At 41.3% G+C, this 20,748-nt stretch overlaps 2 protein-coding genes across 2 annotated transcripts; one reads left to right on the forward strand and one right to left on the reverse strand.

The window, feature by feature from the left end:
* Positions 1 to 584: 584 nt before the first annotated feature.
* Positions 585 to 7,629, reverse strand: LOC147305334 (U8 snoRNA-decapping enzyme). Its single transcript, XM_086277386.1, has 5 exons — positions 7,505 to 7,629; positions 5,170 to 5,301; positions 4,973 to 5,013; positions 1,500 to 1,740; positions 585 to 1,409 (listed from the first exon to the last, which is right to left on the reverse strand). Exons 2-5 carry the CDS (start codon positions 5,299 to 5,301, stop codon positions 1,164 to 1,166), a joined length of 660 nt encoding a protein of 219 aa, XP_086133512.1. The 5' UTR covers positions 7,505 to 7,629; the 3' UTR covers positions 585 to 1,163.
* Positions 7,213 to 18,915, forward strand: gss (glutathione synthetase). The gene is made up of 13 exons (XM_086277385.1): positions 7,213 to 7,900; positions 8,186 to 8,327; positions 9,711 to 9,856; positions 10,020 to 10,095; positions 11,094 to 11,233; positions 13,591 to 13,707; positions 14,041 to 14,121; positions 14,240 to 14,317; positions 14,442 to 14,511; positions 15,455 to 15,649; positions 15,793 to 15,874; positions 17,503 to 17,692; positions 17,817 to 18,915. Exons 2-13 carry the CDS (start codon positions 8,190 to 8,192, stop codon positions 17,938 to 17,940), a joined length of 1,437 nt encoding a protein of 478 aa, XP_086133511.1. The 5' UTR covers positions 7,213 to 7,900; positions 8,186 to 8,189; the 3' UTR covers positions 17,941 to 18,915.
* Positions 18,916 to 20,748: the final 1,833 nt, after the last annotated feature.

Consider the following 20,748-nt stretch of genomic DNA (forward strand, 5'->3'; position numbering starts at 1 on the left):
TTGGGGAATGAGGTTACTAACATCTGGAGCAAGCGCGTTATGTGCACCAAGGGTGCACTTAAACAGAATCAAATCTTCGCCTGCAGGCTGTATAGTATGTCACGGACGTAATTAATCCTCCACCACCAGCACCACCACTGCTGATGTGCTACAACTTCAAATGAAACCTACCAACAACAACAAAAAAAGAAAGAAAGAAAAGGAAATGTGAGGAGCACACAGACAAAGAATCCCTTCTGACTGAAAAGGCTGTAGATCATACACATCCTGCCTCATTATTGATACCAGCAGATAAAGGAAACCACAGGGTGCCTATGCAATGCCATATAAGGTAACCCCTCATCTTATGTTGCTTCTCTGAGTGCTGTGTAGCACTTTTGATAGATGCCTGTGAGATAAGTGTCAAAATTGCTGCTAGAATAACAGAAAAGTAACCTTCACCAGCACATAAAGATGTGACTGTAAATGTAAAAAAAAAAAAAAATGTAAAAATGCTCTCGCGCCTTGTAATTAGCATTTCAATTTTGGCTGTTTGAAATCAACACAGTGCTGACGACTGAAATGAAGAGAAATGACAGGAAAGACTCAGACGTGATGGGCAGTGTGAACAGCTTTATTTCCATTAATTGTAAGGTAGCTGATAATGTTTTGCCCCAAACTGTTTGGTGCACAGTATGCAATTATGAGTCACCAGCTCAGAGTCAGCGTGACAGCATGAGTGTGAGTGTGGAGGTTTATGTGTGAGATTGTGCTGCGGAGGGTCAAAACCGAGCATAGGGTTAGTTCAGGCGGGCCACGGAAATCAAGCTCAGCTGAGACCCTTCTACACAGTTAATTGACAAATGTCAAATAGGGCACGCTATTTAAGCCGGTTCAGTCTGCCCACGGTTACTGTGCATCTACAAGCCGCTTTGGAACCCACCTCCACTCCTGCCTCTCTTATTTTAATGCCATGTCTGACTCAATTAGTGTCATATCCGTTGTCCTTAATGCCTGCTCTGTTCTTGCTGCTGGCCTCCCACCTTTGGCTTTCCATACTCATGTATGGCAGGGAGTTTCCAGAGTATAAGTTACAGTGGATTTGAAATCATCTTTTGTCTATAACAGTCCTGATGGATCTGTATTTACATTTTGAGAGGATGTAGCAATGCAGCTGCATTTTTTTAAAACTGTTTCCTCAATCCCTGGGTCAGTGCCAGGGCTGCTTGCAGGTCCTGTTTCGTGTGTGCATGAGTCTTTAGAGAGTGCGTCAGGGCTTTGTGCAACTCCCCGGGGGCGACCAGGTTGAGTCTCAGCATCGAGTGGACCAGCTGGGAGCGAGCGTTGCCGATGAAAGAGTGTGACAGGAAGGATGCGAGCCCTCCTCCTCCTTTCATGGTGTAGAGAGGGACTCTGACCATTCCCAGGACCTGGAGTCAGGCAGAGAAAGAAGGTGGTGAGGATCAGAGCATGAGATCAGGTAAATCGCTGCAATCAGTCACTCTGGAAGGACACATTACCTCCAAACCGTGATCTGCTGCAGTGGATGCAGCTGCCCTCTCCACCTCCCTAATCTGCTCTTCATCCATCTTCTTCACGTAAAAGTGAGTGATAAGACGTGAAGAGGAGGAGGGGGAGGAAGGAGGTGCATAGCAAGAATCCACATGATCTTCAACAGAGATTGGCAAAGCCAGGCCTAGCTCTTCTGACAATTCCCTGCTAAGCCCCGACTCAAGGGTCTCCTCCGAAGGGTTAACGAGCCTGAAGTGTGAGAATCAAAGGTCAGCAACAGATGTGAAAGTAGATAAACGATGTCAGAGGCACTGCTCTCCTGACAATAAATCACACTAATTGAAAGGCTAATTCAATTTAAAGCCCTAAGTTAGTTTGTCCAGGTGATGGTGCTGATCACTTCTCCTTCAAGTCACTAGATTTCGAGTCTCATCTTAGAAAATGTGCAAAAAAAATATAGTAACAAAAGCTCAACCTGAGCTGTTACAATAACAATATACCGGACATAATGGACGAAATGCACAGAGGCTAAAGATACAGTTTCACTGTGTTTGACAGTGCGCAAAAATAAAAACATTTGCCAAAGTGATCAGAGTGACGTTTGTATCCAGAAGAGCACAAGTACAGCAAAAGGAAAGCAAAAGGTAACAGCTAGCGGGATGTTAAATGCCTAAAAGCAAATCGCTTTGGATATCAGCCAACAACCGTTTTATACGGAACACTTGCTTATCAACAGCTCCGTGTGATTCTAACATATCAAGTTTGTCACGTTTTCTTTTTTTATATATATTTCAGAGCAATTTATAGGCTTCTATAAAAATCTCTGAAGGAGTTTAGGTGTGTTTTGTACTGTTGCCATAGTGTCAAAGCATTGGTCAACATCCAGATGCACATTTCCATTATCATTAGGAGAACACCGACAACTAAGAGCAGCTCTTTAGAGAGGTTCTTAACCCTCATAAATGTCACTGGAAGAGACAGAAAAGGCCACTTGCTGTCGTGCAATTAACTGAAGTGACCGCTGCTTTTACATGTATCGTGTCTCAGCAGGTCACTCTCTAACAAAGCTGTGTGGACAGAACTGTGACTGGGCACAGTTGGGAGTCCTTTTTAACACGTTTATTATCATTATTGGTATCATTATCAATCTTTGTTACGCTTACTGAGTATTTTCTGCTGTGGTGCTTGGATTCTTTTGTTTTTTTTTCCATAGAACATGAGTGATAACTCATGCACAGCTTAATTGTGGCCCCACAATTAATAATAGGTTAAAATGGTGCTATTATGCATGTCCATATTAACAGGGCTAAAGATTTAAATAATGAGGAAAATGTGAGTTAAGGCAATCCTCATGAGCCAACAGTTCAGGCTTCAGTGTTTGGGTCACAGAGCGGGAACAGCCCCACCCACATACCGTTAACAACATCTCTTCTTGAGGGGCAGCCAATCAGAAGAAAGTTGTCTGAAAGGGAAAGTGAACTTAAAGGGACAGTAGCTAAAAGTGTGGCTACATACAGTAGAGGCTCAGTATAAGATGAATGACTATTTTGAATTGTGAATCATGCAAAGCTACAATAGTAGATCAAATCAGTTAAAAAAAACTAAAATGGAAATAAGCAGTAGAGGGCCCCTTTGATGATGCGAGACGAGTGTAGTGCAGAATGAGCTGTGGTTCAAATAAACTCAAACTTTTTTTTTCCAGTTTGAGATGATTTTGCTTCCAACTTGGCACTGCTGCAGAGGGCAGTGACCCAGATGCTGTCTACAACAAATATATGGCTAAAAGTAACCATGAAATGTAGTGACACACTGTGTCAATACACAGACTTCAAAGAGCTCAGAAATTAAAAAACTTTTTTTTTTTTTTAGAGAAACGTATAACCACATTTCAATAGAACAGCCATCTGTGGCACAACCTGCTCTAATGTAATTCTGGTATAACCTCAAACTCAAAATCAGCCAATAACTATTTGTTTGACTGGTCTAAGGCATAAGAAAGCCAAAGAAACTCAAACTCTCACTCAATTTATCCAGGCATGTAGAATCAGTCACAGTGCCAACAGACTGATGATTTGAAGATATTAGTTTAGCATTCATAAGCAAAAAAACCCAAAACAAAAACATTTTGTCGCAAATAAAATGTAAATTTCTCATTTGAGCTGACGATGGCCACTGATACAAAGTGAACAGACTGCCTCCAAAAGGGCGACATGAATGTTTGTTCCAAATTGCAAATCGGAATTACCGTAACACCTTCAAGTCTGAGACCATGGTCCTGAACTGCAAAAGGGTGGAACACTCAGGGATGAGTTGTTGCCCTAAGTATATCAGGATCTAGTTTACAAGCGAGGGTGAGTGAAGCAGCAGACTGGCAGATGGATTTCTGTGGCGTCTGCAGTCATACAGATGCTGTACAGGTATTCTGTGATAAAGAAAGAGCTGAGTGTGAAAGGAAAAGTGTGAGTTTACTGGTTGATCTACGCTTCTGCTCTCACTTATGACCACAAGTTCTGGGTGGAGGCAGCGGAAATGAGCTTCCTTCAAAGGTTGATCCCTTGGCCAAAGAGTTTGAGGAACTTGGACATTTAGGACGCACTCAGAGTATAGCCTCTACTCCTACATATCAAAAGGAACCAGTTAAGGTGGTTTGGGCATGTCTTACTGACAGAAGATGCCAGGGCAGTCCCAGGACACAGATCATGTGTCCTGGCTGGCTTGGGAATGCCTCGGGGAATGCCTCGGAGTCCCTCCCAGATGAGAAGGAGGAACTGGCCGGGGAGAAAGAGAGGGGACTTGTGCTTAGACTGCTGCCCCTGTGACTCTGACAAAAAATGGATGGATGTGTATGAATGCCTGCACAAGTCTAACAGCTAACTTTAGTAGCAGACCAAATTTACACAACTAACTAGTGTTTTGGATGTTTAATGTTGCCAGGCAGTACACGTTTTTGAAAGATTTCTTCATACACCACCTGCAGCAGTATATTAAAAACAGAGGCTACACAATTCATATGTAGTTGTATCAATAGAGCTGCCACTGTTGCTATTTGCTGACGTAGTTTTCTCTTGTTTTGCATATGTCTCTATCATTTTTCAGCCCTGTCTCTTTGCCTCCTCGTTATATAATTTCACTGTGCTGGCAAATGAAATGCCAGAGATCCTGGCAGCGACTACAGTAAATCACAAAGGCACAAGTGATTCATTTAGCAGAATACTAATTAAGCAGTATGTGACAATCTCAATCTTTACAAATAGGGGTTTAAGGCAAGATAAGTCGCTTTAAACAAGAAGCCGTCAGGCACATTTTATCATCGCCAATCCTTGCAGGACGAGGATTGTAGCATCAGTGTTTGAATGTTTGTTCTGAGCTGTAAAGGGTTTCTTTTTTCTTTCTTCTGTGAAGAACAAGAAGGCTTTACAAACCAAAAGCTAAAATGTACCTATGTTTGCAAGGAGCAAAAGCAGCACCAGGAAAGACTCACCCGCCAGGGAAACCCAGCAGACCGTCAAAGCGCATCTGCATCTGTGGAAGTGACACACAGAAATATGCCTGTTCACTCAAAGAGGCAGACATGTAAAGGTGTGTGTGTGTTAGAGTAGCTCAAATGACACACACACACACACACACACACACACACACACACACACACACACACACACACACACACACACACCTCACCAGTATGATATGTTTGATGGGAATTCTTCCAAACAGCTGAGCTTTCGTGTCAGCGTAGAGCATCACATGGCACGCATGCCTGCAGCCTGAGCATGCCAATGCCTCCGCCCTCGACAGCTGTCCACTCGCCATCTACAAGCATACACACAAACACAGTGCTAAATTATACAGTCACAGTTCAGTGCTTCCTGAACACACTGGCTGGATGCCCTCTTTTGCCATGTGCTACCAAAGTGACATCATCCTATTATAGCTGCTCTTTTTGGTCATTTGTTCTCCCTCATATGCTGAGCCAACAGACCTTAATGAAACCTACTGATTAGCTGGAAGGCCTGTGGGCTTGTATGCAGAAAAAAAAACACAACAGATCTGAGTGACTTGCATTGGGAAAGCTTTAGCTCCCTCTACTGGGGTGGAGCAAACTGTCGAGTGAGATAATCCCTGTTCCATAGTGAACTTTTCCTCAAAATTTGGAATATGATTATGAATTTTGACACAGTTGCCTTTCATTCAGTATCATAACCAAGTCAGCACAGAAACGGCAAGTCTATTTTATGAGGATATGGAGGAGTATGTGAGACTCAGAAGAAGAAAGACAAATGAGCTGGGATTGATCAGAGATGTGTGTGAGACTTGCTGAAAACTACAACAAATGGTTGCAGGCTGTTCCAGCAAAAAGGAATCACAACTGACTATTAGCATTGGGGAGGGAATTAATTTAGACCTTGGTGGTTTTCATTTTTATGAAATTATTTTGTTTCTGTGTGCAAAGTAAAACAATGTAAGCATACAAAATAAAACAATTAATCTGTATTTCCTCAGATCTCAGATTAATGTATTCTTTGGTCAGCTTTTTAAAATTCTTTATAGTTCATTAAAATTGAAAGAGGCTGTCATTTAAAAATGGACTAAAGATGCTTTGCTCAAAGTCAGTTATTTAATTTTGATTTTTTTTTTCAGTTTCAGTCTTTTATACTTTAGGCTCTAACTGGAAAAATTATGCTAAATCCTCAGCAGCCAGGGTTAGTGTTGTATATTAGCAAACCATATGGGCCTTACGGGCACCACCGACTGGAGACCCACTACAGAGAAGATCCAATTAAGACTCAGTGAGTCAGAATATTGTTTAGTGAAAACCAACAATGAACAGCATTAAAACACGCTCTAAAATCAAGGTTTTTATGATTGAAGTATGACTGCCACCTTCTGACAGTGGTAGAACATTACATCCAAACAGCTGGCACTAAAAATAAGGTGAAATATACATTTCAGACCAAAAAAACCCAAAAACCGTCACATTGGCCATAACATTTTTAGATATTTTTTAACTTTATATCCAGTTAAATATTGGAAACTCATGCTCATTTCTAATTTTGATCGATTGCCTATCAAAATAAATCATGTCTGGCCTATGATGACATTTTGTGTGCTGAAGTGGCTGAAGGTGCAAACACAGACGTCTCTGCAACAGTGTATGAATAAAATACATCACCATGTAATCCAGAACTGAGAAAATGCTAATAACCCACAAATTTGTTTTGTGGAACTCTTTCCTTTGATCTGTCAAAACATATATATTTTGTCAAGTTTATTCCTTTTTTCAGTTTTCCTGCTCGAATTCAAATCCATTCTTTGCAGTTGTGCGCATGGATGTTTTAATGATCCGTAGATGGCTCAACAATCTGGTCCCCCAGATTCGTCCTTTTCACCGAGCGGTCGTCTCTATTGCCAGTATGACACACAGGTATCACTATCATCTTCAGACAACAATGAAATTATTTTTTATTAAAATAAATAAATAAATGATTTAATATTGACACGTGTATGCATTTGCACGAGCTGGAGATGGAAACCTTTTTTGTCGAGGTCTTTAATCTTGTCAAACTATATGACATACGACCACGCGGTGAAAAAGACGAATCTGCGGATCCAACATCTGAAACACGGAGAATGGAATATGTAAACAAATCCAACCAGTTAACAAAACAGTTAACCTGCAACACCGGCACTCTCCGCTCTGCGCTTACACTTCCCCATCGTTTAGCAAGCTAAAATGCGCGGTAAAGGCTGGGTAAGCATGGACGTTATAAACATGAGTATATTTCCCCAGCATTAAGTTCTCTTAATAAGTGTGTGTTTCTATTTGTTTATTTAAGGAGATTGATGTCTTAACTAACATTCAAACACTGTTATCGTACAGTTTATAAATTATTTTCTTAATATTTTGACATAATAGCAACACGAAATAAAGGTTAGTGCCGCGTTTGGTCAAACAATATTACTTCTAATCAAAAATGAAGTAAACCCGCTTGTTTAATAAGTCACACGCATTTACCTCTGTTCTACATTAAATGCTGTCTCATTCTTCAGTCAGCAGTGCCTTTTCAAAACTTCTGGCTTTTCCGATGACGTTCTGGCCGTTGATTGGCTAAGCGAAGCATGTGGTTCCGGTTAGCTCCCCGGTCAACCAATCAGCTTTGGCTAGTAGTAGCCGTTCAGCCGGTTCATCTAGTTTATGCGTCAGGGATTGAAGTGTGTACATGCTCCGGTTAGGTCTTGTGATGCACCGTGGAAGGTAAAGGGTGGCAGTCTTAATCGCTCTCTGCATAAGTGTGAAAGTACTTGATGAGAACACAGTCCAAGGGAACCTTCTAGGTTGATGGCTAACTAGCTTCTACTACCGGTGACTGCTAACAGACGGTGTTAAACGACCTGGTTAAAACTTAAGCAGGTAAGTTAGCCACATGTGTTGTTTTGATGTTATAAACTATCCTATAACACGATTATTACAGAAAAGAAAATGTTTAATGTATTGTTTAATGTTACTATCGATGTATGACGTGTTTCATTGTAATTATTGTTATTTAAATATAATTTATTTTAGTATTTACGCTTGTGTATTGTGTATATGTATATGTGTATCATTTAAAGCAGTTTAGGAAATTTAAGTGATGAGCAAACACTGCGGTAATAACGTTAGCAGTAATAGTAATCTTATTTGGTTATCCTACTTCAGGTGAATGAGAATGGCGCAGGGGCTACCAGACGAGATGCTGATGAACTCGGCTTTGATAAAAAAATTGGCAGAGGAGGCAAAAGACTCAGCCGTTACACAGGGTGTCCTAATGAGGCTCCAGGAGACCCCCAACTCATCTGAGGTGCGAATTATACACACATGTAGCATGTAGCGGTTGTAGCATTGAGGGGTGGCTGTAGGTCAGGAGGTAGAGCAGGTCATTGATCGTGGCTGGCTGCTCCAGTCTGCATGCCAAATGTCACTGGGCAAGATACTATCCACAAGTTGTGTGAATGTGTGTGAATGTTAGATAGAAAACACATATAAAAAGTATAGAAAAAAGTGCCTGTATGAATGGGTGTGAATGGGTGAATGAGGCAAGTTGTATAAAGTACTTTCAGTGCTTAGGTAGAGTAGAAAAGCACCATATAAGAAACAGTCCATTTACCATTTACATGTAGAAGCACTTTCACTGGTTTTTCATTGCTGGATAAGTGTTAGTATAGTTATATAATCTTAAAGAGGGAATGTGTACTTGTGAAACTCATATAAAATTTGCAAGTCTGCTCAGGTATGATTTTGAATCGTCTTATTATATTCATTCTTGCCCCATCCAACAACTGCACCTGAAAGAGTAAAGCTACAGACCATGAGAATACATTTCCTCAAAATATTCATTCAGGGGAAGACGCTACATATTTGTAACATGTAGTGTATATTTGTAATATTATACTTTTCCTGGTGTTAGGTTTAGTGAAGCCACGTAACAAAGCACGTTCCCTTGTTGCTTTTGGATTATGGAACTACTGGGAACATGTTGACTGACTGATTCTTAAACAAACAGGTAACCAGTGAAGGGAGGCTAAAATTTCAGTAATCTGGTCTTGCTTCTCTTTAGCCATTAATAGGTAACCTACAGTATTTTAGACCAGCTGCAAACATGTAATAGATGTCATATTAAGACCAATGCACAGTTCTCCTGGCAACGGACAAACCCAGAGTCGTCCATCGGATTGCCAGACGGAGACTTTTGGGAATATAGCGTATGACCAGTTGCAGGTCTTTAAAACAAAGGGTTAATTCAATCATACTGAACTGAATGAGACTGACCTTAACAACTGATTTAATCTGTTTGTCCAGTTTTAGCTGAATGTGATTGAATGGCCATGAGCAAAGTAGTGAAGTAGTTATACTTTAAATAAATGCTTAAACTAAAAAAAAAAAAAGTAAGTAAACATTTTTTTCAGCATCTTTAACAGAATTCATATGTTAGGTAATAAGCCTCAACAACAAAGATCACATACCAGTGGAATGTTAAACCGTTGCTGATGAAAAGGCCGTGTTGAATGTGAAGTCATGTTAGGAATTTGTTCTGCCTTAGGGCAGAGGATTTCAGAGAGATCTTTATTAAGCCCGTGTTTTGAGTCCACAAGCCATCTCCAATGTTTGTCCAACAGTTTTGTTTGTTTTGTTTTGTTTCCCCTGGTCAGCATTCTTTTCTCACATTTTACATCTTGTTTTTCAGGTGGTCTCCTTTGCTCCATTCACACTGTTCCCCACACCTGTACCTAAAGCTGTATTCTCCCAGGCTCTGGCAGTGCAAACACACTACAACACCCTGGTGGACAAGATTAGTCAGGATGCAGACTTCCTACAAGAAGCTTTGGCTAGGTAGGATGCATTATGACCTCATGTATGTGGTTTGGAAGAAAAAAACTCATTATTGTCACAGTCTCTGAAGTCTGTCTTCAAATGACCTGTTAGTTTAATTCAAAATGAATACACTGTGATGAAAAACCTGCTGACAAGATTTGAACAAAGTGTCTGTTTACAGCACCATCGCTGTGGATGATTTCACTGCAAGGTTGTTCAAAATCCACCAACAGATCCTTAAAGAAGGCAGGTCACAGGTACGTCAGCACAGCCCCGATGACACTGGTGTTAGGGGGAGCTCAGGAGGCAGAGTCTGTAAGTTGGAAGTTTGGCGGATTGATTACCCAGTTTGTCCAGATTCCAGTTTTCTTAGGCAAGATGATGAACCCTGAGTTTCCCCCAGTGCATCCAGTGTGTGCGAAGTTAGACAAGGCAGTTTGGAGGCTTTTGTGTGGTTGGGTGAATAGGGTTTGCAGTAAAATGCGCCTTTCAGTTAGAGCAAAGTGCTGCATAATTATCATTCCATTTCCCATCATCATTGTACTTGAGCTGTTTGGGCTCTAAGGCCTTGGTGTGTTGCTAAATCCAACAAAGCTGTTTGCTTGCACTCAATAAGGATTCAAAAGTAGTGAAAAGAAAGAGTGTATAAAAAAATCAAACAGTTTCTAGTTAAGGAAGATTGGATTTCAAATAAAGTATTTGTAGAATGAACATCTTGGGTCATCACTGCAGGTGTGAGGTTGTGTAAACGTTTACAGGAATGATTTTTCAGCCTATCTGTTCCTTTGGGGTGTTGGCTGTTTTGGGTTACCTTCACCACTATGTATTTTCACCATGAAAACCTTTCTATCTGGCTTCTTTTGGGGCCATTTTTGGAGGGAATTTTTTAAAAAGTTGGAAATGGAACGATGATGCAGGCTCTTTTCTTTTTGGGCTTCGTATGCTAGCCATTAAATCCTGAGAGATTTCTTATGAGAAAAAAAGACAGGGAACGACAGGGAGGAGAGGGGTGAGAGGCAAAAGCTATATTTTGGCTAAAACTAAAATCTTGTTTCAATTATCAGCTGTTTTGCTTTATTGCTTGACAAAGTTCTTCACAATTTTCTAAAACTCTGTGACATCTTTAGATCTGCTGTAGCATAGAATGAAGAAAACCATTAGGTTCTTACAACAGTGTAGCTGGGACCATAAAAATCTATTAATGGATTATAAAGTGACCAAATGCTGCAGCTGGGATTCTTTGCCTTTGTTACAGTCCATTGTGTTGGGTCTCAATCGGTCTGACTACATGCTGGACCAGAGAGAGAATGACACGCCATCGCTAAAGCAGATAGAGATCAACACCATTGCTGCCAGTTTCGGAGGCCTTTCATCGCGCACGCCAGATGTACACAGGTAAGCAGGTCATTTATGTGTCACCCATATTCTGTAGGTTAGCCACTAGAACTCAGCAGTAAGAGTGATCATGTTGGCCAAGACCTTCAAATATATTTACTGTCATCTTTATAGCCACCGTTTCACACAGCTACTTTACCCTTATTTAAAAAAAAAGATAAATAAAAACCCCACATTCCTTTATTTCCCTTACAGTTGACACCAATCTCTTTGCTTTGCTGTCAGTAGGTTTGGGATTTAATACAGCTATAAACAATCTACAGGGTGGGCCATTTATATGGATACAGCATAATAACATGGGAATGGTTGGTGATATTAAAGTCCTGTTTGTGGCACATTAGTATACGTGAGGGGGCAAACTCCTCAAGATGGGTGGTGACCATGGTGGCCATTTAGAAGTCGGCCATCTTGGATATATCGTTTTTTTTTTTTCAATAGGAAGAGGGTCATGTGACACATCAAACTTATTGGTAATTTCACAAGAAAAACAATGGTGTGCTTGGTTTCAACGTAACTTTATTCTTTCATGAGTTATTTACAAGTTTCTCTTTGTTCACAGCCATTGACATGTCAAAGAGGTTAACACGTGAGGAGCGGATCGAAATTGCGTTAATATCTGGTGATACCGGGTCATTGCAGCAGATTTCAATGTAAGACACCCTACGAGATCACCCATCTCCCATGCTACAGTTAGCAAACTGCTTGCTAAGTTTCATGAAACTGGTTCAGTGTTGGATTTGCCAAAATGTGGACGCAAGAAAACTGTCACTAATGAAGAAACATCAGTGGGTGTCCTAGCTTCATTCAGCAAGAGCCCACAGCGTAGCACTCACCGCATGTCACTGGAGAGTGGCATTAGTCGAACATCCCTTCGGCGGATATTAGCTACTCACAAATGGCACCCTTACAAACTCCAGCTACTGCAGCATCTCAACGAGGATGACCCAGATTGGCACACAGAATTTGCAGAATGGGCAAAACAAAAATTGGAACAGGACCCTCAGTTCACGTAGAAGATTTTGTTCAGTGATGAGGCAAACTTTTATGTGAATGGTGAAGTTAACAAACAAAACCACCGCTATTGGTCTGACACTGACCCACATTGGATGGATCCCTCCAAGACTGTTGGAACAACAAAAGTGATGGTTTGGTGTGGTATATGGGGTACAACGATAGTGGGTCCATTCTTCATCAATGGAAACCTCAAGGCCACTGGATATTTGAAATTGCTACATGATGATGAGTTTCCCTCTTTATGCACTGAAGCTGGCACGTTCCCTGAGTTTTTCCAGCAAGATGGTGCACCACCACATTATGGGTGCCAGGGCCGAGCATTCCTAGATGAACAGTTTCCTGGAAAGTGGATTGGTCGTCGTGGGCCAGTTGAATGGCCCCCAAGGTCTCCCGATCTGACCCCCCTTTTATCTTTGGGATCATCTGAAGGCAATTGTCTATGGTGTGAAGATATGACATTTGCAACACCTGAAACTACGGATACTGGATGCCTGTGCTGGCATTTCTCCTGCGGTGTTGCTATCAGTGTGTGAAGAGTGGGAGAAGAGGGTTGCATTGACAATCCAACACAATGGGCAGCACATTGAACACATTTTATAAGTGGTCAGAAACTTGTAAATAACTCATGAAAGAATAAAGTTACGTTGAAACCAAGCAAACCATTGTTTTTCTTGTGACATTACCAATAAGTTTGATGTGTCACATGGCCCTCTTCCTATTGAAAATACAAAAGTTATATCCAAGATGGCCGACTTCTAAATGGCCACCATGGTCAGCACCCATCTTGAGGAGTTTGCCCCCTCACATATACTAATGTGCCACAAACAGGACTTTAACATCACCAACCATTCCCATGTTATTACGGTGTATCCATATAAATGGCCCACCCTGTATAAAAGATAGACATAGCTTTTGTGTCTGAAAAATGAAGCCACTGCAGAAGTTCTTTTAATCTGCATTCTTTTCAGTGGCCAGGGGGGGGGCGCCTCTTGTGGTTGTGAAAGATATTCCGTTATATAGACGTCTACATGAAAATGCCCCTGTTATGAGTTTATAGGCTCATTAATGTCATGTCTTATTAAATACAATATAAAGTTAATTTAATATAGACTATAAAAGGCAGGATTGATCGACAAGTTGCTAGCCTATGGCTGTACAATTTCCCTCAGTTTATCAGTTTCAAGGTGGCAAGATGATGGCAGCGAAAATGCTCATCTTAAGGCGTCACATGCGACTTAGAGTGAGACTGGATTGTTCGAGGCATGGTCAGGAAATAATGATGATAATAATGATAATGTGCTGTGATTAGGTTTGCTGAGAGTGCTTACAATCTTGCTTGACAGACATATCCTGAAGATGGCCGGCAGGCTGGAGGAGAGCGAGCGTATCCTGGATAATAATCCTGCAGCTGGTCTGGCCAGGGCTATTGCCAAAGCCTGGGAGCTCTATGGATCAGAGAAGTAAGAATGAAGTACATCCATCGAGTACATGCCAGACATGCTGTTGATCGCTCTTTGCTTTATTCACTTGGTCTAATTATGTCACCATACATGATGAATTAATTAGTACATCCAGAATAAAACTTTTTGCCAGTGGAGCTGTACATTCAAACACTGCTTCTGCTGGTGTGGTTGCTCAGTGCATCATAATATTACAAACATTTCTTCAGGACAACAAAGGCCAGTGACAGTTTTGGTAGTATGGGGCACCAAAAAGCAAATCATTTCAGTTAAAATCAAAACCGTGAGAACCAAAAGTCCAGAAATTTTGAGATGCAGTTGTTGTCGTTGCAGAGCAGTCGTCGCGTTCTTTGTGGAAGACGTCCAGAGAAATATCTTTGATCAGCGATTCGTTGAGTATGAACTTTGGAAGAGGTAGGTGTGTGTGAAGGGTTAGAGCTCTCATACCTGCATGTTTTCTTTGTGTGGAAGTTAAAACATTATCTTAAAGCATTTGAAGAGTTGTGCTTTTCACCAACATGCCGTGTTTCAGAAACATTCACGTAATAAGACTGCGGTTTGAAGATGTCTTTAAAGCAGGGTCCCTTGATCAGGACAAGAGGCTTTTTGTGTAAGTCGATTTCTGTCAGCTCACAATGCACTGACACATTATTTAAGTGTATTATTCTCAAACAAAAACTGTGTTACGCATAGCAGTGGTCCTTAATGTGTCTTTTATGTCGCTTTCACTTCAGGGACGGCAAAGAGGTCGCCGTGGTGTATTTCAGGAATGGTTACATGCCTGACAACTACACTTCTGAACAGGTCCAACTTTTGATTTGCACACAGAATGGAAGATTACATTAGAGTTTAGTTAGAAACATGCAACATGCAGACTTACTTAAAATGATTCGTATTCATGAGAAACTAGAACGTCATTATCATCCAGTTTATTTCTTTCCCTGCCTAGCAACACCAAGTCTAGCCCTGATTGGCTGATATAAGTGACAACAGACCTGTCGCCTTGTCAGTCTGAATGGGTGATTAGATGGTAAATGGCCTGTATTTGTATAGCGCTTTACACTACATTCAGTCATTCACACACTGGGGATGGCAAGCTACATTGTAGCCACAGCCACCCTGGGGCGCACTGACAGAGGTGAGGCTGCCGGACACAGGCGCCACCGGGCCCTCTGACCACCACCAGTAGGCGATCTAGACTGTTGGTGCCGGGGCTCGAACCGGCAACCTTCCGATTACAAGACAAACTGCCAACTCTTGAGCCACAATGTTCTCTGCAACATTGTGTGTAGATACGTGCAGCTGTGTGTTAATTCTGCAGGCAGGAACAGGAAGTGAAGGAAAACTGGCGAGCACCATGGAACCAACACTTAATTGGACATAACGAGTTAAAACAGTTTGCAAATTTAAGCCAAACTGCTGAATCTACTGTCCAGGCTCTCTTTGATAGCGTGACTCTGTGTTGTTCTCCTTCATTCTTCTGTCTCTGTCAAATCTCAGCATAATATAAACCAACTATTGTCACGCTCTGCTGGTCGGTGTGCTGGCTGTTTTGTCTGGAATCTCAACCACGAGAAAGTTTGTACGAACGAAGCTAAAAAAAACCTGCGACAGTGTGTAAAACGTTATTAGCAGCAGTGAAATAAGATTCCAAGAGTTAGTGAAATGATAGAGGCTATTTTATGCTGGAAAATCATCTAATGATAAAAAGACAAGCAGAGAATTCATTGTCTGTTTTCAATTACAGAGCTGGGATGCTCGTCTCCTCATGGAGCGCTCTCGAGCTGTGAAGTGTCCAGATATCAGCACTCACCTGGCTGGTACCAAGAAGGTTCAGCAAGTGCTCGCCAGACCCGGAGTCCTGGAGAGGTTCTTCCCGGACCAGCCTCAAGCTGTGCAGCAGATCCGAGCGACGTTCGCCGGCCTCTACACTCTAGACATGGTGAGAAAAAGCACACGATTTTTTCATTGTTTGGAAAGTTTGGCATTAGATAATCCTCACCTGGGTGTTGATGTTCAGTGTAAGCAATATCATTCACATTTTATTCCTCTCATTTATTTCTCTGTGGTTGTGCTCGTCTACAGGGTCCAGAGGGGGACAAAACAGTGTCAATGGCCTTGGCAGCACCAGAGCGGTTTGTCTTGAAGCCTCAGCGAGAAGGAGGAGGTAAACTGAACTTTTTAATAAAGCACACTTGATGTTAACACCAGAAGCAAATGATGGAACTTGTGTTTGCTGCTCACCATTTGTTAAACTCGGGAAGTTTAAGCAGTGCATGGATCTGCACACACGTGCAGTATTTGCTTCATTCCACGTATGAGCTAGCCTCAGTCAAAACAGTAATGACACATACATGACTGCCTGCTGTTTTGCATTACTGTGTATCTACTGTGATTCATGCATGCTGTACTGTGACTGAGATAATAGTGTGTATGAGACACACTTGACAACAACATTGATCAGGATGTGAAAAAGCTACCAGATACAAGTTGTCAGCAGGTTATGGCTGACTAACCACCCTGCCTTACATCACTCTGGGCTAATACTGTAAAAAGCAATCATTAGTTTTCTTTGTAATATCAGAGCATTTGTTTTGATAAATACTTAGGTCAGTATCAGGGTTCATATGAGCTATTTTAGCAGTAATTTTACACATGAACTGGAAGGAGAACTTTGAGGAGCTGATGAATGTAGAAGATGAAAGAGAGAGGAGGATGGAGGAGGGGAGTTAGATGAGAGGGCAATCTGACCAGACCGTTTAACAGAGACTGAGAGGATGCCCGAGGAATGGAGAGGTGTGCTGCTGCTGATTTTCAAGAACAAGACAGATGTGCAAAGCTGTAGTAACTACAGAAGGATAAATCAAGAAGCTTTGGGACAAAGTTGCTGAGACTAGGTGAAAATGAGAGGTGACGTTCAGTGAGCAGGAGTGTGGCTTCATGCTGAAAAGAGCACAACAGATTCTCTGGAGAGAAGGTGAAGGAAAGTCAGCTGACGCGAGACAGAATACATGTATGTGAGTCAGAGGGAGGCAGGTATAATGGTGGAGATAGAAGAAGTAGAGATAGTGAAGGTAGATGAGATTTAATACTTGGGGTCAACTATCCACAGCAACAGACAGCACACAAGAGAAGTAAAGAGTTGGGTGCAGGCAGGGTGGAGTGGGTGGAGACAAGTGTCAGAGGGGATTTGTGACAGAAGGATAGCAGCAAGAGTGAAAGGGAAGGATTACAAGATGGCAGTGAGGCCTGCTATGATGTATGGTTTGGTGACAATGGCATTGACAAAAAGACAGGAGGCTGGGCTGGAGGTAGCAGAGCTGAAGATGGAGCTGCCAGGCAGGAGGAAGCGAAAAACCAAAGAGATTGATGGATGTGGTGAAGGAGGACGTGCACAGGGTTGGTGTGACAGAGGAGGATGTTAGGGATAGCATGACAAAGGGGCAGATGATCCGCTGTGGCAACCCCTAAAGGGAGCATCTGAAAGAAAGACTACTTGAGGCAGTATTTGTTTAATATTTCTTTATTCTAAATATGTAGCAACTTGCTTGTACTAGCAAGCAGGCTAGCATTATCCAACATAAGTAGGAAAAAACCCAGCCAAATAAAGATCTCTCCATTTGCCTGTCAGACTGGCCGGGTGTAGCCAGGTGTGGTTCACTGGGTAAAACTGAACTTTCTCTTCACTAATTTTAAAAAGTGTTTTACAAAAGTTTGCTCATCTGCTAATGTGAAATAATTCCTATCTAGCCATGTCCATTTTATCTATACTTAAGTGTAGAATTGTTTTTCTAGGTAACAACATTTATGGATCAGAGATCTGCCAGGTCCTGGAAGAAGTGAAGGAGAGTACCGAGCGTACAGCCTATATTCTGATGGATAAAATCCATCCAACCCCTGTAAGGAACTACCTGATGAGACAAGGCAGCCCCCTGAAAATAAGCAACTGTCTCAGTGAACTGGGAGTGTTTGGAGCATATGTAAGGTATGTGACCACTACTGCATTGATATTAAATGCATTTTGTTTGTGGCTGTTTTTTTAGAAGTATTTGCAGATTCCCAGTGTAGTGGTTGTTTCTAATTTTAGCCTTTTCTTTGTTTTCTTACAGACAGGGTAAAGACATGGTGACAAATGAGTGTGTGGGCCATCTGCTGAGGACCAAGAGCTCAGAACACTCAGACGGGGGCGTCGCAGCAGGAGTGGCCGTGCTCGACAATCCTCTGCTGTTCTGAGATTTCACACTCCTGCCTGCACATACAAACCACAGTGAAGTCACAGCAGAAATGTCTCTTTAAAAAAAAAAGAAAAAGTCTTTGTTTATTTTTTTAATAAGTTCAGTAATTAAGTGAAGAAGAGTGATTAGATAAATTGTTTCTTGCATTTTTGAATTAATGATTGTGTTTAGGATTATTTCAGAAACATGTTTAGAGGATCTTTGTAAGCCTGTATTTACTTTAAAAGAAGGGAAGCACTTCTTCGTTCTACAGAAAAGGTGACACATTACAGATGAGTTCATAAAAAGTGTCACTGTCACTCTTTCAAGGCTCTGTCACTTGGTAAAGTAGGCCTAGGCTGCCATCTTGTGGCAGTGTGTTGTTACTACAACATATGAAATTGTGTTTCTATTGGAAATATAATTCAGCGCCACTGAGCCGCTCTCTCAGTTACAAACTGAACCCGTTTTTTTAGACATATAAATCACTAAAGACAGTGAAGCTTTTGGTTTTGTAAAAGTGGTTCATAATCAAAATGCACGTTAATTTTATAAGGTTGAAGAGCAGTTAGCAGTGCATTCATGGACGTCTTTTGTCACGATGGCATGAACTACAAACGTGAGCTCCAGATGAGACTGCACAGAAGAACAAGTGTCCTTAAACTGCATCAACTGATGACTTCTTACAATTTTATTCTGTGTTTTTATAATCTTTGTGTACACATACTAACACAAGCTACTGTAACTTAGAGAAGCTCAGCAATATATTATTAAGTATACAAACAGTTCCAGGTTCTGGACTTTTTGAATGGCCCACTTTGGATCATGTGAAGGACGTTCAGTTTTTCTTCTTCTAGGCATTGAAGGGTTAATGCTGTTAATTGCATAGTACAGTGACAGATAACTTGCTGAAGTTGGTGCACCTTGTGGACCAAAGAATAATATCCAGTATGATGTAAATGAAAAAAATAAATGTTATGACTGTAAGGCTGGACTTTCTTCTCTGTTCATTTGCCTAACCCTAGCCCCAAGTAGCCCCTATTCAGCGACAGGTTGCTTCTCCCAAAGTCAAGAACCAACAGACTTAAAAACTCCTTTGTCCCAAACGCCATCCAGCTGTTTAACTCCTCGTTGGAGGAGAGAGGGAGGGGAAACGGGGACAAAGGAGAGTGGGAACAACTGAGCTGTAGTGGGTTTTTTTACACTGTGCAATATTCACAATATTTCCTCTTATATTCGACTGTGCAATAGACTCACTCAAATGTGCAATCCACAGGTATTCCTATTTATCCATATTATATATTCTGTGTATATATATATAAATATATATATATGGTATATTTATGTTTAAATTCTGCTCTGATTCCCCTTGATTGTATCTGTAACATGCAACTTCTGTCAGTGCTACTGGAAACTGAATTCCCCGGAGGAACCCACCTGAGGGATTAATAAAGTTTCATCTAATCTAATCTAGTGAGATCAGTCTCACATGTCTGATCATAGAAATTGTGGACTTTTCAGGAAATGTATTTAAAAAACTAAAACAAGAGTAAGATGGGACAGTTAGAAGGAAATAAGAAACTCAATTCATTTTTAAATAAATTGTTCCCATATGTCTATATGCTGTCAAACTGGCAGTAAGAAACATGGTTTTAAATAGCTCTATATGGCATTACTAGCACTTCGACCTTCAGATCAATTTATTAACGAAGAGGTCACAGGTCAAATGTGACATATGTTTATACACTACTTTCTACATGATGACAATACACAGTACACTTTTAAGAGTCATACTTTCTAAATTATAAGGCTTTTTGTCAATTTTTGACCAACAGATCATGACACTGACCTTGAAAACCTCTGTGGATGTTGGGTGAAATCAAACGGATTGGTCACTTGAGCCCACACTACACCCCCACAAGGTTTTTTTTTTTTAATTTTTTTTATTTTTGTATCTGAATTCATTAAAAAGTTTTGAGTAATCCTATTTACAGACAATATGACAGAATATCAGGCACAGATGCAAACACTAACAACCTCCCTGGCAGAGGTTATGTGATGTGGCTTCAGACTTTTGCACAGTACTAGATGTAACACCTTCACGAAAGTACTTATGTCACAATGAAAGAGAATAGTACTACAAGCAAATGAAACTCTATACACTGTCAAAGGCAAATACATGGTTCGTGCTCTCGCTTCCGGAGTGGCACACACTGCACTTCATAAATATCACACGTCTTCCTGTACATTTTTTCCCTGTGCTTTTAAAGGACACACTGATCTTGGAGCTCGGTTGGCCTTGGTGCTTGTTGAGTGTGACTTACACATTTACACATTTTTTGTACACATTTTGACTAAATATGTATTAAACCTCACCAAATAATTGTTCAGTAAGGCAAAACTTACCCTGATATCATGGAGGAAGACTTCTAACTTTTTCAGTTCTCTCTGAATGTGTTTCAACCAGGGGCGGAGCGTGGGGGTGGCTTACTGGGCTTAAGCCCGGGTTGTTTTGTCAGAAGCCCGGGGTCTTTTGGAGTGTAATTTTTTCATAGTTAGATGTCTGGCTGACAACTGTATAAAACAAAAAGTACACACAATATTCGAAGCACATAGTGCACACTGTGGGAATTTACGACTGTGCGTGAATCCCCCCTCATATTGGTATGATCCGAGCTCAGGCACTAAGCGACTGAGCGAGGGGGCGGGGCAGCTGCTGCCAGCAGTGAGTGCGCTGTTGGAGAAACGGAGCCAGCCATACTAAGGAGAGCTTAAGTTTGACCAGGTACCAAAGCAAATCATTCGTACCGTACAAATAATGTAAATA

This window comes from Aulonocara sp. 'chitande type north' Nkhata Bay, linkage group LG20 (genome assembly GCF_057382095.1).
Source record: "Aulonocara sp. 'chitande type north' Nkhata Bay isolate Kocher_YH1m ecotype deep benthic linkage group LG20, A_spYH_male_GT1.1, whole genome shotgun sequence".
NCBI classification, from domain to species: Eukaryota; Metazoa; Chordata; class Actinopteri; order Cichliformes; family Cichlidae; genus Aulonocara; species Aulonocara sp. 'chitande type north' Nkhata Bay.

Excerpts from the sequence above, each read along its gene's own strand:
- gss (XM_086277385.1), top strand. The coding sequence starts at position 8,190 with ATGAGAATGGCGCAGGGGCTACCAGACGAGATGCTGATGAACTCGGCT. Across the intron at positions 10,096-11,093 it reads TTAAAGAAGGCAGGTCACAG|TCCATTGTGTTGGGTCTCAA; the intron begins GTACGTCAGCAC and ends CCTTTGTTACAG. Across the intron at positions 13,708-14,040 it reads GAGCTCTATGGATCAGAGAA|AGCAGTCGTCGCGTTCTTTG; the intron begins GTAAGAATGAAG and ends TTGTCGTTGCAG.
- LOC147305334 (XM_086277386.1), bottom strand. The coding sequence starts at position 5,301 with ATGGCGAGTGGACAGCTGTCGAGGGCGGAGGCATTGGCATGCTCAGGC. Across the intron at positions 5,014-5,169 it reads CCATCAAACATATCATACTG|ATGCAGATGCGCTTTGACGG; the intron begins GTGAGGTGTGTG and ends TCACTTCCACAG. Across the intron at positions 1,410-1,499 it reads CAGCAGATCACGGTTTGGAG|GTCCTGGGAATGGTCAGAGT; the intron begins GTAATGTGTCCT and ends GCCTGACTCCAG.